Source organism: Glycine soja, chromosome 10 (genome assembly GCF_004193775.1).
Source record: "Glycine soja cultivar W05 chromosome 10, ASM419377v2, whole genome shotgun sequence".
NCBI classification, from domain to species: domain Eukaryota; kingdom Viridiplantae; phylum Streptophyta; class Magnoliopsida; order Fabales; family Fabaceae; genus Glycine; species Glycine soja.
The window spans coordinates 52,427,044-52,450,926 of NC_041011.1; the positions used below are offsets into that span (position 1 = coordinate 52,427,044).

General features: G+C 31.4%; 3 protein-coding genes and 1 non-coding gene across 5 annotated transcripts; all 4 read right to left on the reverse strand.

The window, feature by feature from the left end:
- Positions 1 to 7,282: 7,282 nt before the first annotated feature.
- On the reverse strand, positions 7,283 to 10,335 carry LOC114370380 (protein ALP1-like). 2 transcript variants are annotated; one of them, XM_028327704.1, is made up of 2 exons: positions 9,901 to 10,309; positions 7,283 to 8,554 (listed from the first exon to the last, which is right to left on the reverse strand). In XM_028327704.1, the coding sequence occupies exons 1-2, from the start codon at positions 10,010 to 10,012 to the stop codon at positions 7,509 to 7,511; spliced, it is 1,158 nt and encodes a 385-aa protein (XP_028183505.1). In that variant the 5' UTR covers positions 10,013 to 10,309; the 3' UTR covers positions 7,283 to 7,508. The 2 variants fall into 2 exon arrangements, with proteins under 2 accessions (XP_028183505.1, XP_028183506.1); XM_028327705.1 differs by having other exon boundaries at positions 7,298 to 8,545; positions 9,901 to 10,335.
- Positions 10,336 to 14,511: 4,176 nt separating this feature from the next.
- Positions 14,512 to 14,584, reverse strand: TRNAK-CUU. Its single transcript has one exon. It is a non-coding gene; the product is annotated as a tRNA-Lys (tRNA).
- A 712-nt stretch (positions 14,585 to 15,296) lies between these two features.
- LOC114372439 (protein UPSTREAM OF FLC-like) lies at positions 15,297 to 17,255 on the reverse strand. Its single transcript, XM_028329991.1, has 3 exons — positions 16,605 to 17,255; positions 16,415 to 16,484; positions 15,297 to 16,027 (listed from the first exon to the last, which is right to left on the reverse strand). The coding sequence occupies exons 1-3, from the start codon at positions 16,777 to 16,779 to the stop codon at positions 15,469 to 15,471; spliced, it is 804 nt and encodes a 267-aa protein (XP_028185792.1). The 5' UTR covers positions 16,780 to 17,255; the 3' UTR covers positions 15,297 to 15,468.
- A 2,933-nt stretch (positions 17,256 to 20,188) lies between these two features.
- LOC114372438 (28 kDa ribonucleoprotein, chloroplastic-like) lies at positions 20,189 to 22,164 on the reverse strand. The gene is made up of 4 exons (XM_028329990.1): positions 21,671 to 22,164; positions 21,397 to 21,577; positions 21,117 to 21,163; positions 20,189 to 21,031 (listed from the first exon to the last, which is right to left on the reverse strand). Exons 1-4 carry the CDS (start codon positions 22,081 to 22,083, stop codon positions 20,488 to 20,490), a joined length of 1,185 nt encoding a protein of 394 aa, XP_028185791.1. The 5' UTR covers positions 22,084 to 22,164; the 3' UTR covers positions 20,189 to 20,487.
- Positions 22,165 to 23,883: the final 1,719 nt, after the last annotated feature.

The following is a 23,883-nucleotide window of genomic DNA, read 5'->3' on the forward strand; positions in this document are numbered from 1 at the left end:
TATTCTCAAACCCAAAAAAAAAAAAAAGAAGCTATATTCCTTGTTATTCTCAATCCAAACAACCCTGAAATATTTGAAAATTTTCAACCTTCTTTAATTTGAATCTTTACTTTAACGTTTCTTTTAATCAAGCATTTTTTTTATTATAAGCATATTTGTACAAGTCACAGTTTCTTTAATTTGTAGCTAAAATATTTTTCTGCCATTAAATGAGATTGGGATTTGTGATTTTTTTTGTTTGTTTGAAAGGAGATTGGGATTTGTGTTAGAATAAATTCAATCCGTTAATTTCGTTTCTGAACGTGGATCATAGTGGAAAGAAAATTGTCCAGCCAACATTTAATATTTTAGTTAAATACCAATTTAATTAAACTTTGATTTCTCGTTTTCTTTAAGTCAAAGGTTCAGACATGCATGGTCCACGTTCTCAAGGAAAAGAAACACAAAACGGGTTTCCTAACAGGGAATAGAAAGCGATCTGCTTCTGGTTAATCTAAATAAATGGTTTTTTGTAAATGCTTTTTTTATATGTAAAAAATTTATATAACGTAATACTATGAATTAATATATAGTGAAGAGCACTGAATTACATACAAACATGTACACAACTTCTCCATGTGTGATGAAAATAAACAAAACTGATTTGAATAAGCTTTTTATATGTGGTAGTATGTATCTTAGTTCTACTTGTCTTACTAGCTATATGATATTAAACTTCTTATTTGATATTGTAATCATCAGCTGCTAGTAACTAATTCACTTCTTTAACTTAATGATTCTGTCACTTCATACAGAGCAGATATTTGTATCACAATCACGAGTTTAATTTCTTTTTATAAAATATAAATAACAATACATTGGAATATTGTAGAATAAATTTTCCAAATTAAATACCAGTGCCGTGCAGTCGGGTCCAATAAAATCTTATCCTACACGTGTGTAGGATAATTGAAGGGAGTAAATACAAAAAGAGATACTCAAATTTATGAGTTTTTTTTCCTATTTATATGATATTTAATTTTTTTTATTATTATTCGATGTGAAATTTGACTTTGTATTCCAACAAAAAGAACTTGCATACCATCTAGAAAGTCGTTTCATTATAATAAAGTTTACTATTGGCACTCTTGTTTCAAACTTTGTGTTCAACAATTTTAGCGATTATAATGTCGGTAGCAACTAGCTAGAGTAAGTTAAATTTGAGCAAATGGATTGCAGGTTAGAATTTTAAGTTCAAAGTGAATATGCGACTGAGAAAAATCTCATATTAGAAAGGAATTAGTTCAATAGACAACACATTGATTTTATAAGGCGGCCCAAACTTTTGTTTTAGTTTTCAGAAAATAAAATATTTAGCATTAATATTTACGCAATTTTTTTATAACAATATTTATGCAATTTTTATTATTAGTTAGTCTAACACTGTGATAGTTTAGGCGTGTTTTTCCTTGGAGAATGTGGTTCAAACCTTGCTCGAGAAAAAGAAAACACTTTTTTTTTGTAAGGCTTTGAATATTTCTATTACTCTCTAATTTGACTTTCTTAATAACTTATTTAAATGTGTATTTTCAATAAGTCTTCTAAATAGGGCATAATTTATCCATCAACAAACTTATAAAGTACTTGGTTCTTAATTTATATAAGTCAACATACTTAATATTGAGTGTAAAATACTTATAAAATCATCTATTAAATGTGTTATTATAATTATTAATACTTTTGCACTCTAATTACTTAAATAATTTATATCTATTTATAGATAAATTATATTTCCATCTTAATTTTTTAGATTTGTATATGTATATATTAACAATATAAATAATTTGTACACTATTACAAAGATACAAACCAGCATGTATAATAAATTTATTGATTTTTATTATAATTATTTTAAAAATCATTCCAACAAAAGTTTTAATTAGTTAACGATATAATTATTTACATTGACCGTAGATAGAAATTAATCTCATATCATATTTATTAAATGTAAGAAGTATTGTAAATAAAACACTCCCATACCACACCCATAAAAATTATAATTTGACATATTTTATATTTTAAATTGATTTTATTGTACATGACATAATTAAGTGATATACTAATTAATTAATTTCGATAACACTACAAGTTACGTAAGGTAGCTAGCTATACGAAGTTATATATCTAGAAAATGTATTATTTATTTTTTAATCTTAAACATGGAAACATGACATATTATACGCAATGATGGGATTATGCTTACGTACAGCATACTGATTACAAATTTACAATAGACTTTAGCTTACAGTCATCATCCACCTTAATTTTAGTTCCTGTCGAAGCTTCTCAGTAGCAATTTCCTTCATTTTGCTTAGTCAGGTCACATTAGAGACTTTGGAGCGACACGACAATTTTTGTCCTGTAACTGTAACTAAGAGAGGTTTCATAATAATAATAAATGAAGTTGTTGATATATTAGGACACGAAATTTACAACTTTTTAAGATGGAAATTCATCGTTTATTTTGTCATAGAGACGCTGGTTTTTGGCATGACACGGATAATATTTGACAAAGAAGCATTAACAAAAAGTAAAATGACCTGAACAGTTTTCTCACTATCGATCTTGGGGGTTACGAGCGGTTATTTGTTTGCACGTCACTGAAACACATTTGAGGTATTCAGGTAAAGGTTTCTAGTTTCCACACATGATAGTATAAGTGACAAATGTGTACAAAATGGTGCAACTTTGCAAGCCTGTACTTTGGTTGATACAGTTGGGTTATGAATAGTTTGGTCTTATTTTTAAATGTTGCATTTTGGACGTTTCTTGGTCAAAACTGAAAATTTACAAGTTAATCCTTTTCACATGAGCAATTTTTTGTTTGGTAAGACTCCAAATTGGATTTGGATATGACCAGCTTTAAGAATAATAATGCCACTTCTATATCCATGTTTCAGTATGCTTTTCCCACACCTAGTCCAGGCTTACCCATGTTCCGTACCATGTCAATTGTCAACGAGATTGTTATTTTTTACAGATATGGTTCATTTTTAAAAAAAAATTACAAGAAACGGATAAATTTTTTAAAATATTATATGCATGGATAAGTCGTATTTTAAAACACGACTTCATACAAAGGAAGTTATATTTTAAAATACGACTTTAAAAAATTATTAAAAGAAAAACTACTGAAATTGTGTTTTAAATCACAATTTCAAGTATTTTATATTTTCTTTTTATAAAATTCATTATAAAAATCGACTTTAGTTTTATTTTATTTTAAAAAAAAATTAGTGAAGTCATAGATGTAAGTACAACTTTAGTCTTATTTTTGTTTTTTTTTTAAAACATTGAAGTCGTTTGCTACCAGACGAATTTAACTTTTTTCTTTTTAATTTGCAGTTAGCGGTAAAGGAAAGTATGAAACAAGAGTTACTCTTTTGAGAGAGAAAATTCTGGATTCTTGGATGACAGGTAACAGGCAAGCGATATACTTTTGTGGCTGCTGCACTTATAGAAATATCCCCACAGAAAATGGCAGTAGCTATTTCTGAAGGAAGTTCTTGGTAATATGTGCCACTCATCAGCCCAACTAAGTGTTCCCTCTCATCTCATATTTCAAATTAAAAAAATAAATAAAAATTAAAGTCGTCAGTTAACAAACGACTTCAATGTTTTTTTTTTTAAAACAACTAAAATCATAATTATATCTATGACTTCATTAATTTTTTAAATAAAATAAAATAAAACTAAAGTCATTTTATATAATACAATTTTTATAAAAAAATATAAAATACTTGAAATAATATTTTAAAATATGACTTACTCATACTCGTGATATTTTCAAAATTTACTTATTTCTATAACTTTTTAAATAAATTAACCCATATCTGTAAAAAAAAGGTCCTAAATTTGTCTATTCTAAATATTCAATACTAGCTTTGTTATACCTACCTCGCTTCTTGTATATTCTAAATATCTAACTATGCCAATTGGCCATATATATATATATATATATATAATATAAAAAAATACACTATTAATGTATTTAAATTCTTAATTATTATAAAAGTTAATAATTTTATCATATATCAATTTATGATTAGATAATATTATAAAAAAAATTACACCATTAATACTTTCTAATTGTATTCATCTTTAAATCCCTTCCTCGTACTTATATATATTTTATTATTCTTTGGTTTGCTTATCACCCTTGAATACGTTTAATTATTTCTTTTCTGATTTGTATAGACTAACTTAATCCATTGCCTAAAAATAAAATACAAAAGTTGCGTAATCCATGAGTAAAATGTATACCCACTTGATGAGAGTAACTAGAAACTTGGAACCGTTCAGCTACCAATTGCTTTATTTGTGACTGGTAGAACCGTACAAGATAGTACTACTACAGTACTTTTTATTTTATTCACGAGTTATTCCTAAATTGAATTGAGTTTTTTGCAACAATTCAAATAATGAAAGATAGAAAGGTAGTCGGAAGTTGAAAAATAAGTTACTAATTGGTAGTTAAAATTTTTTAAGTTAGTTTTTTTGTAACAGTTTAATTAATTTATTAAATCATAACTGTTTAATAAAATTAATTATTGAAGTAATTAAAAAATATAAAATACCATAAAAGATATAGTTAAAAAGAATAATAGGAAAATTAAATATTTCAAAGATAAAAATAAAAAAATATTAAAAAAATTAAAAATTATTGTTTTAAAAAAATTACTTCAAGTATCATTTATAAAAACATTAAAAAATTATTTATCAAACGGTAAAACAAATTTTTCAACTTCTAAAAAAAGTTTATAAATATTTTTATAAGAAAATGTAATTATTTGAAACTTCTTTAAATTCAACATATAATATAATTCTATAAATATAAGTAAATGTTAGACAATAAAATTACACAATTACAAATGTCCAATTTATCTAAAATTTAGTGTGCATAATCGTTGAGTTATTATCAACACATTTGGTATAAAATGTCCAAATTATCTAATATACCTTTCCTCATTTTATCTAATATGCCTTTCATCGTTTTATGTTATTGCATAGTAATATAGACTTTCATGCCTCTTGTTTGATTTAGAGTAAAATACGTGCATGCAACTTTTAGGCTATATTTAAATTGGAAGAAGAGAATAGAAAAGAAGGAAATGAAATATAATGATACTACTATTATGTTTCATTGTTTAGATCAGTAAAAAGAGGACTAAGTACAATAATACTATTAAAACCTGTTTCATCCTATTTCATTGTTCATGTTTACTTAATCTCATTGTATCATTACAACAAAATAAAGAATTTATTCCATTTCATCTCATCTCATCAATCCAAACATAACCTGGAAAGTAGTCCACATTCCCTCCCTTGTTCCTCAGTTCTCCACGGGAAGTCACTAGACTAATGTCCTAAGAGAGGAATGAAGATGATGCTTAAGTAATATTGGGGAACAAATTGGTCACATGGAAGAGGAGGGTTTTCATGGCAAGCTCGACCGGGATGCTTAAGTAATCTATTAATAGGGTTGGACACAAAACTGGTTTGAACCGATCAACATATATATGACTAAATGAAATGAAATTGCAATTAATAAAGAGGACATGTGAAGTAATAATTGGGGATTCATTTTAATCTTCTGGAGTGGCCAATGGAAGTAGTGGCAGTGGCCTAAGTTATAGATTTCATTGATTTTTAAATTTGAACGAGGGAGATAATTTGGGTACAAAATTGTGCTATCTAGCAGTTAGAATTTTAGAAATTTGGGTGAAAAAAGAAGTGGGGATCAGAGCCTGATGAGAGAAAATAATAAAACAATGAGATATTATAATAATTCAGAAGCACCACAACAAAAGATGAACATATAAGAAATAGAATAAAAGGGGAAGAGAAGGGAGTAGCGAGTAGTCAGTTAGAGTTTTGAGGATGGTGGTCATGGAGGTTAGCGAATTTATGTTTGAAGGAATCCTGGCGCTGTAACCACATCATGTGACCCTGCAACAGAATTTATTATTTGCCACCAAAGTATTTCATCGTTCTTCCTTGAACTGCTGTGACATGTTGGCATAGCATAAGACATAAGACTTGGGATAAAATTCATCAAAAAACAATAATAAGAATAAAATTTGTCAAAAAGTGAAAAATTTGCCAAAAAATTAAAATGTTGGGGGCAAAAAATGTTATTATTTTAGCACGTCACACCAGCTCAACAACAATAGAAGGTAAAATTTATAAGTTTTTTAAAAAAATTTGAGTAAAATGAGCCAAATTAGTTTTTCCAAAAAAGATAAACTAAGGAGATAATATTTTATTTAATTAAAATGTAGAGTATGAACGTTAAGATTGCAATATATCCAGATCTGGTATTAATAAAGTAGGAAATAAAATACCAGATAAATAAGGTAATGCAAAAAGCACAAGAAAACATAAAAAATACATCATTCTCCATGAATGGATGGTTCATGCTTAGCAAATGCATCTACAACTTGGTTTACTTCTTTATAGATGTGAGACCAAGAGATCATCTCACTCATTCTTTAAATATCCTATTTAGTCTATTTCGATTGACATATACGACGATTATTTATTTTTTTATCCGAAAAAATTAAAGACATACTAGAAGGCTTATAACATTTACATATTCTTCTTAACAAATTAAGTTGGACTCCTCGTAGAAGGGCTGATAAAACAACTTAATTAAAATCTTATTTAATAAGTTATTTGCATTTGGATACATGTTAAAAGTTACTTATACAATTTTGAAATGTTTACATACATAAGTACTTATAAATGTTGTCTTATTTAACAAATTAAAAATAAAATAAAAAATTAAAAAGTAACCAAATAATTTAAAAAATGGCATTATATATACACACACATATGACAGGATAGAAAATAGGCTTGGAAAGAGGGGATGCACCGCGGCACTAAATAATGCCTCACATAATAAAGTCATTATTATTTAATTAAAAGAGGAACAAAAGAAAATTTCAAATAATTTGTTCATAAGTTCTTCTAAACGTTAAGTAGTGATACTAAACATTTGATGCTATATTCATACTGCATTGTCCAAATTGAGGTATTTTCTATCACGTTTAATAAGAATAAATAATTATTAAGTTTTTCATTTACTCCACAAATTGCAATTGCAAGAAGAAAATTTTCATCATTTATGTTATGTCATTAAAGTACTAGTCAACGCATCTAAATCCCCAGCAAAGAAGAGGTAGGAAGACTAATTTGCCCTCCCCAAATAAACAAATTAGCGTCTATGACCGAAAAAATGAAATAAGGAGTAATCAAAGACATAACTAACTCAACTAACTACCAAGCAAATAGCTCATGCAACCAGAAGTAGAATAAGTATCCTCCTCCTTGAGCAGACATTGAAGCAGAGGCAACTAAAATTTATTTGTGTTCAAGTTAGTTGTCAACCACTAACATGAACATGGTAGAGTAAAAATCTATTTTTATATAACTCCAATTCAATTGTAACAATCAGAAGAAATGATATTTCAAGTTGGCATTTTGCCTGATAAGTAGAGAGATAGCTTCTCTCTCATAATGTTGGCAGTATTGTCAGCAAATTCACTAGTTTGGTCTTGATATCTCGAATCATGCTGGTGGCAAGAGAGCATATCATTATGTACTTCATCCTCCATATCCATAACTATATTATGCAGTATGCAGCAAACAAGAATAATTCTTGGTAACTTGTGCTTATCAGGCTTCCACATAACACCTTGGATTATCTTCCACATATCCTTCAGCCTAGCCAATGCTTTCTTGGCCACCATTTGGGTTTCAACAATCCTTTTATTAAACTCAACTTGAATATCTGACAGTCCTTTACCTTCATAAGGTGTAAGAAGCCATGGCAAAAGGGGAAAGCCTGTATCCCCTATAATATATTCCCTTAACACTGATCCATCTGGAAGTGTTTTCTTACCCCCATTCAACCTCTTCCCTTCTTCAGCAAGTTTGAAAAGAGAAGAGCTTCGAAGCACTTGCTCATCACTCATACTTCCTGGCCATCCAGTAACTATGTCATGGAATCTCAAATCCGGATCCACAACAGCTTGCAACACCATGCTGCAATTCTTCTCACGATCAATCCACACGCTATTCAAGGCATCTACAGAGGGCAAAGTCATCATTATGTGTGTACTGTCAATGGCACCACAACAATTAGAAAGGCCCCTTATGTTCTCAAACTTGGACTTTATCTCTTCCATTTCCATTTCAGTTGAAGGCCAACTAAGATGGTGGAGCCCTCTTTCTTCCATTGTTTCCACAAATTTCCATGTTACCTGGGAAACAGTTGACTGGTTCATCCGAAATGAGTCACCAATGGTTGACAATGACTCACCAGAGCTAAGCCTTCTGAGAGCTACAGCTACTTGATCATTCAAAGACAAGCGATTTCCATTTAAATCAACAAAATTTGAGGCTCTGGCCACCATGTCTTCTTCCACAAGAGAACATATATAGTTGAACGTCTTCCTTGAGATCTTGAAAACAGACTCAAATTTCTCTATATTTTTAGATCGAGCTAAAGGTCCAAAAATTAGCAAAATCAAACATTAGCATATCATGTAAATGGGAAATTGAGTTTCACAATAATATATTATGAATAAGTGTAGCACATCATGAACCATCATAAATAAAATGAAAGGAAGGTAGTCCACATGCCAGAAGAAGCAATAGCAGATTATGTGCAAATTCTTTGTAATCTAGAGGTCAGTTTCTCTGAAAGCTATATTAGAAAAATCTGTCTCTTCTTATACAAAGCAATCTACTTAAGTCACAATGCATAAATATCTAAAAATATGCACAACCTGATGGCTATATATGAGAGTTTTAATTAAGAAAATTAGTATAGTAATGAATTGACTGAAGGGTTTCAACTTCAAAAACAGAAGAAGGGTTCATACCTATGCATTTCTGATTTTATTTTTCTTTCAAAACCTCTTCAGCTGTCAATCAGATTAGAAGGCTTTCAACTCATAACAATTCAATGTTTTATTGTATCTATCGACCATACCAGTCTCACATTTAATCCCATCTAAGCACATTCTCACATTTAATCTGTATACTTTTTCTATCATCAATCAATTCAATAAGCCACATGGAAAAAATTTATTTCACAAGTAGTTTAATTAGTTAGAATGTGTGTTAACCACAAGTTTGAGTAATCTCACTGCTCATGTATTTGGTAATTAGTCAGTATAAAGATGAGAGTGCAAATTATGTGACTCCTCAAAGCAGACATTGGGAAGAGACAAAAAAGCTGGAGTAAAGGAAGAAAGATCATTTGAGATGGGTTGAAACAATGGAGATAGAAAGTCAAAATGAGTATTGACTGACATGAATGCATAACAAGAGAAAGAAGCTGCACAATTCACGTGAAAACAAAGCATAAGATACCCAATTTGTTACGTACAGTGAATTACTGTAACAAGTGAAGATCATAAAAATAATGCAGGTATTTATACCTATAATCAGGATACCACCAATGTTCTAATTAAGGTACAGAATAACAACTAGCCTAGCAGCGATATGCGAACCAAAACAAGAGTAATTGAAGAAAATTGAAACCAAAGTCTACGACAATTCCTAAGTAAAACAAATTCCAAATACAACACAAATGGGTCAAAGGTATGAGGTTACTTTATTTATCAAGTAACTGGGCAAGAAGTATGCCCAATAAGAGCAACATGAGTATGAAAGTCAAGCAAAGTGAGTAAATTAGTAAGCTTGAAGAAACAAATCTGGAATCCTACAACCCATTACAAGAAAGCACGTAACTTCTTTGCCCTACATTAAAAACTCATGATATACAATAACAAGCAAGCAACACACAATTATCAGAATAAAAAGAAAGGATATTTATTAATTGTAGTGTACCTGAGATTCTGAGGGAGAAGTGATGCCACCAATCGAATGAGGTTGCAGAGGCATCTTGGCCATCTTTGTTGTCAGCCTTCTTCCTCTTCTTGATCCCTCTGATGGAACCCATTCAGTATTATTCAGAAAACCACAATCACAATCACAAAAGCCATTAATCAGCAACGAGAAGAAGAAACAGAAGTGTGAGGTGTGTGTGCCAATTCCCGAGTATTTATTATAATGAATGAATGGAAGGGCAAGTTGGAAAGCATAAACAAGCAAGGGTGAGAGAAAGAAAGAAGCAGAATACGTGAGTAACTAACGCGTGGTGTAATATATATTGGTCAAGTGAAGGGAATCAAAGAATATTAGCCAGCCCAGGCCAGGCCAAGTTCAATGAGACCGCTAGTTTCTCTCCTAATGGACATCAACAATTGCATTCAATTCATTATTATTTTCAACTCAGTTTGCAATCAAATATATTCCGCCTGAATTTAAACTATAGTTTATTTTTTATTATAAGATTTAATCGTACTAACTTTTTTTTAAAAAAAAATGTCTTTAATTAAAATCTCTTATAATGAGGTGACAGTGAGTGAGTGAGAAAAACATAATTCATTAATATATATTTGTTAGTTTTGTTTATGGAAGTATTTTTTAAAAAAAATATTAATTTAGGATGAATTTAATGTTCTTAACTTTTTATTTTTATTTTCATGAATTAGTTAATTTAACCATTAATAAAAATTAGAATTAATAGTATTTGAGAATAAACGTTTTTGAACACTTAATGCTCTAACTTGTTATTGATATTCATTCTTTTTTACCATGCCTTATTTCATCTTTTTTTTTTTACCGCATCTCTTTTATTTATTTCTCTCGTCATTTTCCCATGTTTTTGTTACATTGCATTTTTCGCTCCACTCGTCTCATCTACGTTCCTGTCTCGACAATAATATTCATTCAAAATATCATTTTCATTTACTACCCGTCGTTGTTAGACCATCTCTGTTTTCACATTATCATCATTGTCTCTTGAGCTTAAATACGTGTAGAAATTCATTTTTAAACCATACACTAGGGAAAAAAAAACTCGAAATGTTGTTTTATCAATAGATTATATCTTCTCTTAGGATAAATGCTTAAATTATAATCTTTATTTATTTTTGAAGTTATATTTTTTTAAGAATATTACATTTTAATTAAACAAAAATTTCTCAATTAATCAGTGCACTTATGACACTAATCACATTTGTCATAAATAAATTATTAAAATTTGTTTCCTGTGCCCACTTAAGAAATAATATTAAAAAAATGTTTTATCTTTTCGATGTTAATCTTAACTATAATTTTATTTGATATTTTTTTTTTAAATTACCCCACCATATAATAACTATACTAATGTTGTAATCTTCCATCAAGTAAAATTAATGTATCTAAGGATATATGGAGCGGAGTTTACCTTTTTATTAGAATGGAATGGAATTTACGCCAAATAAGCTAAAAGGATTATGTTTTTCTTTGTTTAGGAATTTAAGAAAATCTTTGTTCTACCTAAATAGGTCTAGGTCGTGTCAAGACTAGTGCAAATAACCCATTTTTAAAAACACAAGTAGGAATGACACCTACTTACAATCGAATATATATATTGGCTATTTGTACAAGTCAAGGTTAAAAATTATTAGCAGTAATGTAGATGAGATATGTGTATAAGGATTTTTATACTCTAAATTTTACACTAATCTGAATTTAATTAGGCAAGACTTTATAAGTCACAAAAATTTTCCAGTTTTAAAATTTTGTTCTTCTATTTTTAATACAGTTGTAATTTTAAGATATAAATATTAGGTATTAATTGAATTAATTTATTATAAAAACAATAATATATTTTCTTGCTAACATCTCAATAGAATTTTTGAATTATTTCTTTCAGTCACGAACGAGATATTCGCGTTATTGACTACAAGAAGTTTTTTTTTTTTTTGTTTCAATTACCCCTCACAACACGCTTTTTTAAAATGATATAGGATGAGTTTGTTAAAATTTTAAAAAATAATTTTAAAATAAGTGTTTTTGATATAAGTATTTTTTTATGAAGTTATATTTGTTTCTTAAAATAAGTAGGAATCTATTTTTTTAAAATATAAGCAGTTTAGACAAACACATTAAAAATAAAAAGTGATTTATTTTTTTATTAAAATAAACATTTATTTCAATAAATAAGTTTAAACAGACTTATTCAACTTTTCTATCAATTTTTTTACATGCAGTTTGTTGTTTGTTATACACCGAATGGAGTCTACTAGGTAAAAAGTATGTACAAAGTGATAATGAATGAATTAGTGAATAATGAACACCTAACATTACATGAAGGTTGACATGGAAATTGAATGTTTTACCATGAGTAAGAATTTTGATGTGAAAAATATGTAGAGGTTGCATTCCAATAAAGCAACTTTAAATTCTAGATGAGCAGAATATTTCATTTTTTGTTCATTATGTGAAGTTGAGACAATTATTCACATGTTTTTTATGTGCACAAAAAATGAAGATTGTTGATCGAAACTCAATCTAAGTCATTGTAGAGGTCTTGTTCCAAACCTCATGTAAGGAATTGTTCGTCTTGTTTTTGAAACTGCAAGAAGAAAGGCAAGATCAAATGACTATCTTGCTATGAAGTTTATGGAAGAAGAGGAATGACAATTAGGGGTGGAAATAGGTCAGGCCGGCCCACAAGGGCCTACGACCTGGCCCACATAAAGTCTCGCCTGAACTGACCTATTTAATTAAAAAGTTAGGCTCGGACTTTTTTAAAAGCCTATTAAATTAAATAGATCAGGCTTAGACTTATTAAAAAGCCTAATAGGTCGGCCTATATATATATATATATATATATATATTATTTTTTGGGTATTAATATATAATATTATTTTTTGGATACAATTAATTTTTTTTTAAACTATTAGACTTTGATTACATATTACTGCTCCATAACTTATATTCCTATAATTAAGGATTTTAATTACAATTTAGGTGTGAGTCATGTGCCATTTTATATTCCTCGTTATTTTGATTTGACTTTCTTTTTTCTTTAACTTACGTTCCTACTCCATAAAATATTAAACTCCATAAAACATTAAATATTTATTATGAAGAAGGCTTTTAAAAAGGTCAAACCGAGTCAAAATAAAAGTCTTTGATAAGCTATAGGTCAAGCTCAGGCCTCAAAGATTCATCGTAGGCTAGGCTCAGGCCTTTCAAAGCCTGACCTGGTCTGGTCTATTCCCACCCCTAATGACAAGGTCCAAGAAAACACGAATGTCCCAAGTGAGTTTGTGGTTAGAAAAAGGGAGGAGTTTTATCAAAGTTGGAAGTATGCAAAGACAAAAAAATTAATTACGAAAAATTGACACTCGAAACTGTGTCATTGAAAATTGGTGAAAACTAGAACATAAATGACTCAAATGCATCATAGTTTATAGTTTCCATATGATTCATAATATCACTTGAACTAGTTTGTGTGTTCATGATGGTCAAGAGAGTTTTATTTTAATAATGACATCATAGAGACAACCATGCATGGATGGTTAAGAAAGTGAAACATGGGTCTATAAACAACTCTTTGTTTTGTAACTACAATAAATTTTAATTATGTAATGTTTAAATTAGACTCTAAAATGGTAGTTGACAAAATAAATATTGCATATGAGGACCTAACAAAATTGGAAAATATTACTTCTGAGTGTAGAAAGATTTTAATTACTCATTCATCTTATATAATAAGATTTATTAAGAGACAAAGAATGAAGTTGCTCATGAATTAACAAGAGTGACTCCATTGTTCTCTAGTCTCTACTCTATTGATCATGTAATACTTTATATTGAGCATTTGATTCATAAAAAATGAGATAAATACTATTCAGTAAAAAAAATTATTGTTTGCTAAGAAAAAAATTATTGATCAGGAATTTTGTAGTGAGTACAAAAAAAAAGTCGCTCGTTTTGGTTGCTAATGATCCAAGATTGAATAATTTGGCGAAGCAATGAGGATTAGCAATTTTTAAAAGAGGACTTGTTGAGTATATTTCTTAATTCTACATTGATAAAAAAAAAAAAAAAATACTCCAAACTGATATTCTGTGCAGCCTGTTTCAGAACATAGAAAATGTTACATAATCAGCATAATGAAATACTATTTAATTTGTGCTTCTTGTTTGCAGTTGCAGCTCTCTGGTGCTTAATTTTGACAGAACAAGAATTCGACTGAAAGCTCCAATAATGTTTTAGGGTTTCACCAACCAAGGCTGTTGTTTGATCACATAAGATGCCAATAAAAAATGTATGATAAAAAGAAATAAAGAATGTCTATCAATGACCGAAAAAATGCAATTATCGGTAGGAAATTTTTTAGCCATTTTATGAAAAGAAAACAATACAGACGTTAATTGATTAATAACATAAGATGCCAATAAAATAAAATAAAACGTATGATGATTGATGAAAATATGTGGCTATGAACGTCTAAAATGCGATTACCGTTTAAAATTGAAGTGTGTAATTGTTGGGTAAATTCCGACAGCACCCACGTGATAGCAAGATTTTCAGACGTTAATGAAAAAATCAAAATTTCGCCCACCGTGGGGCTCGAACCCACGACCACAAGGTTAAGAGCCTTGCGCTCTACCAACTGAGCTAGACGGGCAACTATTGAAACTTGAAATTTTAAATAATATGTAGTAACCTGTTTTTATTGAATATAGAATAAATATATGTAGAACGTGTAAAAACTAAAAATATATATGTGCCATTAAGTTCAATATCTTTCTCACTTTGCAGATTCGATGATTTCAAATGAATTAAGTCTTAAATTATACATGACGTATGCGTATCTATATATAGTGTACCATTTGACATGTTAGCAATAATTTTTTGATAGCTTTGCGAAATGCGAAGTCTTCAATATAAGATATCATTGGAACGGTTGCATATTGCAGTGTTTATAGAGCACAGTTAAGAGATTCTTGTAGTATCTAATTCCAATATTTGAACCACATGGGGCATGTGCCTGATATTTAGAACAAGGAAAGATTAGGTGTTTCTCCAAGGTTAGGTGTTTACAACAAAATAAAAAGAAAAATGTTCAATGAAAGATATAGTCTCGGACAGAACTCTGAAAATAAAGCCCAAAATCAGATGACTAAAGCACTTACATTTGGAAAGAATTTGAAGTACAAAATAATTCAATTGAAGCAATCAAATTCCATTCAATTGTGAAATGACTTGTTTGGATTATTAAACTTGTGTAAGTATTTCCATTGGGGTATCGGGTTTAACGAAATACAACAAGGAAGTTAGTTTTGCTCCAGACAAATCATGATGCACTAGTATTGGATTATTGGGTACCAACAAAGATATAAGGAGCAATAATTCATTTCATGTTAATTTGATTAAAAGGACACAACACAAAGATAGATGTACTAGCAACAAATCACTCAATTTATTGTGTTCCATTTCTAACTCAAGTTAAAAACTGCATAATGACACCAATTTGAGTGATTCATAGTTCCTCTCTCGCACTCACAAAGATCATCCACACCTGATGAACTGCATCAAAACTTCTGAAGCCTTGATCCTCCCACTTGGACGTTCATTCTCCACCCTCTGGCTTCTGATATCTGCTGATTCAAAACCCTCCAAAGACCCTTCCAACGTTCCAAAACTTGATCTAGAAAATGGCAAAGACCCTTCATTCTCACCCAACTCCCTTGCATCACCATTTCCTTCACACTCTTCAACTTGCTCCTCCCTTTTTATCCTTTCCCTATGCTTCTCCTCGGTCTGAGTCGACGCATTAGTAGCTTTCCCTGCAAACTCTTCGCATGTCTTTGCCGAGTAAAACTTGTAATCACTCGAGTTCAATGATTGGCTTCTCCCCTTTATGGTGGCAGGGGAGTCTGCACCCGTGCTAGAATTGATTGCTTCAGTGGAACTTTTGGAGCTTGATGTTGATATTGTTTCGCAGGATCGAAAACTCAAAGAAGCTTCTATCATTTGTGTTCCTTTGAGGACATACTCATGGCCACTACTTGGGTAAATGAAATCATTCTCGGACAAATCTTGCCACACATAACCGTTTTTGTAACTCCTAGAATAAAATTCCTCATTAGCATTCTTTGATAAACATTGTTAGTTGCAACAAGTTTGAGCCTGTGAACTAAATAAATGTGTGTTTGGATTTGCGTTTATAGCATCCAAAATTATGTTGAAACATCAGCAATTTTAGGTAAATGTTTTATGTATCTAATTCCACAATAAAAAAAATTAATTTACATTCAGAATTGATCATGAGCTGGAGTAACTTTAAATAATACTAAGTTCTACTACTAATGTATTTTTAGAAATTAGAATAAAACCATCCAAACATAAATGATTTCATCTCAAAGTCAATTTTGCAAAAGCTCATTCAACACACGTGAAGACAATTAAGGGAGTCTGTGTTCCAAGATTCTGAAGAGCCTATAATAGAATTTACCTTTTTGCAGACCAAGAATACATGTTGGCCATTCCTTGTCCCCGGAGAAAACTCAATCTATCTATCACATCTGAGAACGACAGGGTAAACATAAAAAAAATAAAAAATAAAATAGTGAAATTATATCTGAGCATAAATCAAATTTAGTAACTAGCAATTCTATTTCCCATTACTGTATTGTAGCATTTACCTTTGAGACATAGCACTCCCTGTAGAGAAGAGATTGGAACCTCCATGAGATGTGGATGTTCAAGCTGGCCATTTCGGGAAAGGTAGTATATTACTGGAACTTTAACCTCAGTTGCTTGATGCTTTGGGTCAATCCAGATTTTGGTGCTCTCAAGACTTGCTTCTCTTTCTAACATTTTCCTTGATAAAATAGAAATAAAAAGCAGCAAATTTGAAGGTAATGAAGGCAAAGTTTCTGAGTGCAGAATGAGAAGCTATTGTGTGATTCAGGTAGTGAACTGAGGGAGATTCTTGGCATTTATAACGATAGGGGCCACCAAGAGGGAAAGTGACCCTTGTTTGCATTTGGCAAATAATGAGCTTATATGTACGAATACCAACAAGTGGAATGGCATGCAATTGCATATATTTCACGGCAATATGTCAATCCTGTTGTTGAGCTTATAATATTAACTCACGAGGCAGGTGCTACTACTAGTTGCAAGTTAATGGTCAAATGATGTTTCATCAATTATCAATATCATTCATAGTACCCCCCGCTCACGGACCAAAGTGAGCTCAGGACAAAATTTTCATTTTCTTCATTTAAAGTCAAAAGTAGTCCCGTGAAACCATCGCACTGCTTTCAGGGAAAAAAAATGGACGAGTTTCCCGGCAACCAAGCAGAATGTGCGGAAACTAGTGATTGAAGGGCTTTATAACGAGAAGACAAATGTTAAATAGTATTCTAAGTGTGTTATCTAAGGAACTAAAAGAAAAAACATGTTTCATTAGAATGAGCAAAAATATGTTATCTTATGATTTTTAAATACATTTCAATATTATTTTCCTTTTAGCCTTTTAATTAGGGCACTGATTAGTGAGACTTAGTGAGAATGGAATTTCGTGAAAAGAAAAAAAGAAGGCCTATCTTACTATTCCTTCACATAGAAAAATTAAAACAACACGAGTGGCTAAATGTGAAGAAAATCTTGAAACTTCAAACATCTAGTACTAACTAATCAAACGGCTTTTCCTCTTGATCCATGATTTCGAGGAATTCTCGTATCAAGAAAAGCAAGTGAAAATTGTCTAACTTGTTCAATTATAGATACTACCCTCTCTCTATATAAATTAGAAACAAAAACTAGTGTCACACCGGCTACAAGAAGAAGAAAAACAATAAAATATTTGGAATATTTCCACTATCAATGCCGTGCTTTTTCTCTTGCCACATCGACATACAGGTAAACGAAAGGCTTATAATCGGAGTGGTTCTTAAGCAAACTTCGTTGTTGGCGGAGAATATGTCGTAACGAGGGGTTCATCATACGTGACAAAACCCTTTAACCAAGTTTGAAGGCAATTTCTCATTTTGTTTTCGCTGTTTATGTGGGTTCAAGTATCGCACGTGTGTGGATTGTGAGTTTGTCGTTTTGGGGGAGAAGTGGCGTGTGAGTGAAAAGAGTACAGTGGCAGAAAGTAAATGAGAAAGCAGGTGCTGGTGAGTGATAATTGATTACGTGTGACAGCGAATAAATTGGAAACAAATGAAGAAACTGTATTGCATTGAGCCCTTCAATGCACAGAACAGGCTAGCAGGCCACTCCACTGTTTGGAATTGGAACCACTACGTTCCAATATCACTGCAGACTGTGTTATTTCTTCAGCACTTCACCATTTCTAAAACAACAGTAAGATATTAGTCAACAAATAACACTTTGTTACTTTAGTCGGGTATGTACTAATGATCCGAATTTATAGTTTATTATACTTTCTCTCTATTATTGTACATTTTTCTCAAGTAGATTAGCTGCTTGGTCCATAAAAATATTTCCACACATAGTTTAGTCCTTAAATTTGATTATTGAAAGAGTTTTTTTTTTGTCATTGAAAGAGTCGGTTCCAAATTTTTAAACTTGTATAATGTAATCCTTTTATTGGTATAAAATTCATAAATTCAAGGACAGATTTAAGCTATATTTATATTCGGAAATTAAATTGCAAGTAGAAAACAGTCATGGGAGTAAAGTTGTTAACTAATTTACTCTCTTTTTCTTTTCTTTTTTCCTCTGTATGCATGCATACAATACAAGTGATGACTTTTGAATCCATCCATCTTCCTGACAGTCTGAGACCACTTCCTTCTAAGATTTTATTTTCAGTTTGCAGGTAACAAATTGATTCTAAGGACTTCAGTCAAAATTTTATTATTCATTTGAATTTTGAAGTCTTTGAATTCTTATTGTTACTTTTCTATTGGCCTTGATAAAGAAACTGTGATGGAGTGATGTGGCATTAGCATTCCAGAGTTTGAATTCTGTGACTGCATGAAATCCTAGAGATCAAACTAAACTCAAAATTTTGGACAATTAGACGGTGGGTGTAGGAGTAGGACCCGGCAGTTTGCTTTTTTAAATGCAGAGAATCTTGGTCTGGCCATTTCAGCAGTAGAAGCAATTGCTTTGGTAAGTTTCTTTTCAGGTACTATGTTGTATTGCCATAAGATTGGAACAAGGTCCCTCACTCGTATCTGTCAGGTGATAGTGGCACCCATAAGAAAGTATCACGTTGAAGTACCTGATGACAAGTCTCTTTTAGTTAGGTTATAATTTCTGAAATGCTAGGAGCAGATTCTTCTACTCAAGAGGAGTATGATAATGTGTAATTCATTTTAAGAATGCACGATTTGTCATCAGCATCACATTCACCATTGTATGGTCGGTTGAGCACCATATTTGTGTTTCTGGGCCAAACAATGGATACTCGAGGTGGCAACAAACATACTTTAAGATACCACCAGAAGGGAATGAAGGCCGACGTTGATCTCTTCCCATATGTTCAAATGAGTGACATCTTCTGGTTTCCTTCTAAGACTTCGTTTCAACTTCGTATTAGACTTCAATCTGTGTGAAATCATTTAACCTTTCGAAATGTAGAAAGTGCAGTTTTTGATATTTCTGCTTTTGAACAATGCAAGTTGCAACATTCAGCAAACATTGGAATGCAGTTGATGATGCAGTACAGTAACATAAACTAACTAATGCTAGCAGAGTTTCACGTAATATTCCAATTACACAGTTTTATCTCAGTTAAATTTTCAAGAGAGCTCTCTCTGGTTGCCTCAAACATTTACCTAGTTGCAATAGGCAAGTTGACCATGCAGAAAAGAGGGAAACAATCCGTATATTTACGTACTAGTACTACTATTTGTTTACAGTTTTTAGTTTTAGGAGTCACTAATGAAAAAATCGTGTCATGAACTGAATTCTTATTAATGCTGCATATTACATTATTACCTAGAAGCTTTCCAAAAAAAAAAAAACATTATTACCTAGAAAAACATCAATAAAGTCTTTCCAAGTTTGTTTTTCTCCCGTTTCATTTCCACTCGGTCAATTTTCTTTCAATGAGAATGGTTTATCACTTCCATGCTCTTGAGTTTCAGTTTTCACATCAATTTATAAAATTCTCATTTTCCTTACAAATACAAAGCTAAAAAATGCTCCCGTGTAATCAACGCCAAACAGAATGTGCAAAAGCCAGTCAAGGATAGGATCAACACACAAATGGAGTCAAATCAGGGTCAGAAGAATACAACAGGGATAAGGAGCAACCAAAAGAAAGTTTGGATTTACTATTAATTTGCATCAAATTGTCTATCTATCTGTGAACAAAATCTCAAACTAGTAGTAACTTTTTAATCTCTTCCTACTTTTCTTTGCTTATAACAAAGACAAAGAATTTTCATTTCAAGAGGAAAAAATGATAACAATAACAAGGGAAGTAGGAAACTGTAAATCCGATCAGTTATGGATGCCTCACTATTGTATTTTATAAACTACAATCAAACTGTTTGCTAGAAGAAACAAGAACAGTGACCTGTTTGAGTTTTCCTACACGCTTTAGGTTGTAGTTGCAGCAACTGTTTGTTTCGTTGGGCATGCCGCAAATGTATGTCCTTTCTCACCACACTCATAGCATGTCCTCCTCCTCATCTTGCCACTTCCTGTGGAACTTGATTTATCACCATCAGCTCCATTTATCTTGTCACTTCCTGTGGAACTTGATTTATCACCATTAGCTTCATTAACTGTGGAGCTTGCATGAGTTCCAGTTTTTTTCTTCAAAGGAACCGCACAACTTATCCTGACAGGTCTCCCAAACAAAACATTTTGGTCCAATGCAAGTGCTTTTTTTAGTGACTGACTATCACCAAAATCCACATGGGCATACCCTCGAAACTCTCCTGTCTCCTTGTCCATACCGAATCGTAGCGATGTTATCTCAGAATTATTGAAGAATTTCCTCAGTTCTTCCTCTGTTATATCCCACGACAAATTTCCAACATATATTCTATTGTACCCCTCCAAAATTTCTGGAGCAAAATCTGAGGCTTTATTGGCTCGAGTTGCTTTATATGGTTGGATTTTAAGAAAGAGTCCTCCCCTGTTATACATTAAATGTTTCATGAGAAATGTGCAAAAAACAGTAAATCATGTTTCTAAGAAAGAAAATTGCGAGCTTTACTAACATGTCAGCTCCATCAAGAGCCAATGCTCTTTTGGCTGCTGCTTCAGTCTGCAGGAAGAATGCCACAAAAATGTCAGCATGTTATGAGCATGCTTATTACCAAAGTGAAATACAAACTTAAGATAGTGATGTAAGGAGAATTACCATGCATTGCTAATAGAGTGTGCTGATAAATCTCAAGGGCTCAACTGAGATAGATAGTAATAAAATAAAAAAGGCTCTATTGCAATAAAAAAAAAATAAAGGAAAAATGAAGAAAAGAATAGTGCAATAGTCCTGACCTTGAAAGTAATAATGGCAATCCCTCTAAACTTGCCAGTTTCAGGAAAAGTCATGCAATCAACTTCAGTTATGGTGCCACAGCTTTCAAAATAACTTCGAATATCATCCTCAGTTGAATAATAGGGAATTCCTCCAACATAAATCTTTGTATTTGTATTAGGAGCATCACCATTGTCTTGACTGAATATATATCACGGAACACATAAACAATTAAAACAAAAATCTCGCACTCACATTAAACAGTAGCTATTTACAATGTAATATTATTATTACCTGGTAGTTGTATTGGTCTTGGTTAACTCTGTAGCCTCTGGCATTTCCCCTCCACCATTAGATTCGTTTTCCTTAGCCGTCCTGGGGTTTTTCTTCTTCTTTGGTGCGTCGGAAACTCCAGTTGCTGCCACGTCATCGTCCTCTAGCTTCTTCCTCTTTGTCTTCTTATTGGGCGAACCCTGTGTTTCAGTTTCATTTTCCTTGTTGGGTTGTTGTGGAGGTTGGTGGGATCGAAGCTTTCTTCGCTTCTCTCTCTTGAAGAATCTGGGTGTGGGCGTGGCAGAGTCCAGAAGAGTTTTGAGAGAGTTATTATTATTAATAGAAAATGAAGGGGGTTCAGCGGCGGCGTTGGAGTTGCTTTGGGCTAATTCAGCTCTCAGCTTAAGCTTCAGTTTCTTGTTTGATAGAACCATTCTGCTCTCTCAAACCCTCGACAGACACAGTCACAAAACCAAAGAAAGTGTTTTGGGGAAGACGCAAACAAACGACGCCGTACATTCGGAGGGTATAACTAACAAGGTATTTCTTCTTTTGGGCTTTGAAAAGCCCATGAGACATGTCCTTCGGCCTTTAGCAAAGCCATTCCACTTTTGGGCTCAAAGTTCAACCTGTTTTTTTGGAAATACCTCTCACCTTATATCTCCCAGATATGATAACTATTAAAAAGTTAAAGTAATACTGCATAATGTTAAAAATCTAGCTTAAATTACTCATTTATTTCTATAATTTCACTATTTGTATCCTTTAATTTTTATATTTTAAAAATGATATTTTTATTTCATATAATTTCCACGTTAAATCTATATTTTACTGAATAACGTTGTTAGTTTACAGTTAGTTGTTGCACACAAATATAGTCATGCCCAATTTCGAAACTATTATATGATCAATGAATTGAATTTTACTTGTTAGTAAAGTCTCAACTACAACTACTACTATTATTGAAGACTCTACATTTTTTGTCAATCACGTGTATTTTTTTGTTCGAACCAAATATTTAAAACAATCTTTGCATCTGATATTAGTTATTAACTAGAACAATCAAACGGCAATTAATCCATGTGCCTGAATTTTTCAACTAGCTGCTTTGAAATCATTATGATAATTATAAAAAATAGGAACACTATTGAGTTCTTTTTTATAATGAAAAGTATGTCTTAAATGTGTTACACAGTCCTATGCAATGCAATGAGACGCATCAAAAGTGTCAAAACACTTGTGTTCCATCGGTTTTCTTGGCATTCCCACATCACATTGTTTGTATTCTATCGATTATCCCCATTCTCACTGTCACTGCTCTGATGTCAGCTGATACCAAGTGAAGCCACGTTCACATACTTATTATGTGGCATCACACTCGCATTCCATGTGTCATTTAGCCTTCCCAATTTCTTTTAAAAAATGCCTGCTACTTATTTTTAATTATTTAATGTTAACAAATTAAACTTTTTGTGGTAACCCATTTTCACCCGTCGTGTATGGTTTAGAAATAAAGGGAATGAACGTCAATCTTGTCCACAAATTTCTCCTTTTTCTCCCTTTCTTTCTTTCAATCAATTGTTACACTAAATATTTTTATGATTGGTTAAGGGTGACGAGAAATCATTAAGTTTTTCTTCTTTTATATAGATATCAGGCAAATTGATCACACTGAGTTTCATTTACAAACTATTTTTTAATAAAGATTCATTTTGAAAGATATTACGCAAGAGATCTATTTTGGTAAGCATCCCACCAGCACGATCAGTAAATTCATCCACGTGACAGCCTGGAGTACATTTCATCAATGGGGTTGACGAAACAGACTTGGAGTGCATTCACACGATCATCCTGTGCATGTTTCGCTAACACCGTTAGCGAAACAAATTTGGAAAAATTAAAAAATCGTTCATAATTATAAGATAATTGATGCTAATAAATATATTTATTTTATAGCATAATTGATGCTAAAATCGTTTAATCAAATCTCTTAATTGATGCTAATAAATACATTTACTTTTTTTAGCATCAATTAATATTTTATTTTATAATTGAAAATGATTTTTAATCAAATATCTTAATTGATGCTAATAAATACAAACGATTTCAGCATCAATTTCATCAATGAGAAAGACGAAATCCACTATCACTATCATGATAAAAAAAATTCAATTATGATAACAAATTTGAAAAGATAAAAAATCGTTTATAATTATAAGATAATTGATGCTAAT

Excerpts from the sequence above, each read along its gene's own strand:
- LOC114370380 (XM_028327704.1), bottom strand. The coding sequence starts at position 10,012 with ATGGGTTCCATCAGAGGGATCAAGAAGAGGAAGAAGGCTGACAACAAA. Across the intron at positions 8,555-9,900 it reads CTTCTCCCTCAGAATCTCAG|GACCTTTAGCTCGATCTAAA; the intron begins GTACACTACAAT and ends TGCTAATTTTTG.
- LOC114372439 (XM_028329991.1), bottom strand. The coding sequence starts at position 16,779 with ATGTTAGAAAGAGAAGCAAGTCTTGAGAGCACCAAAATCTGGATTGAC. Across the intron at positions 16,485-16,604 it reads GGGAGTGCTATGTCTCAAAG|ATGTGATAGATAGATTGAGT; the intron begins GTAAATGCTACA and ends TGTCGTTCTCAG. Across the intron at positions 16,028-16,414 it reads TATTCTTGGTCTGCAAAAAG|GAGTTACAAAAACGGTTATG; the intron begins GTAAATTCTATT and ends ATTTTATTCTAG.
- LOC114372438 (XM_028329990.1), bottom strand. The coding sequence starts at position 22,083 with ATGGTTCTATCAAACAAGAAACTGAAGCTTAAGCTGAGAGCTGAATTA. Across the intron at positions 21,578-21,670 it reads AAGACCAATACAACTACCAG|TCAAGACAATGGTGATGCTC; the intron begins GTAATAATAATA and ends ATATATATTCAG. Across the intron at positions 21,032-21,116 it reads GCTCTTGATGGAGCTGACAT|GGGAGGACTCTTTCTTAAAA; the intron begins GTTAGTAAAGCT and ends AATGTATAACAG.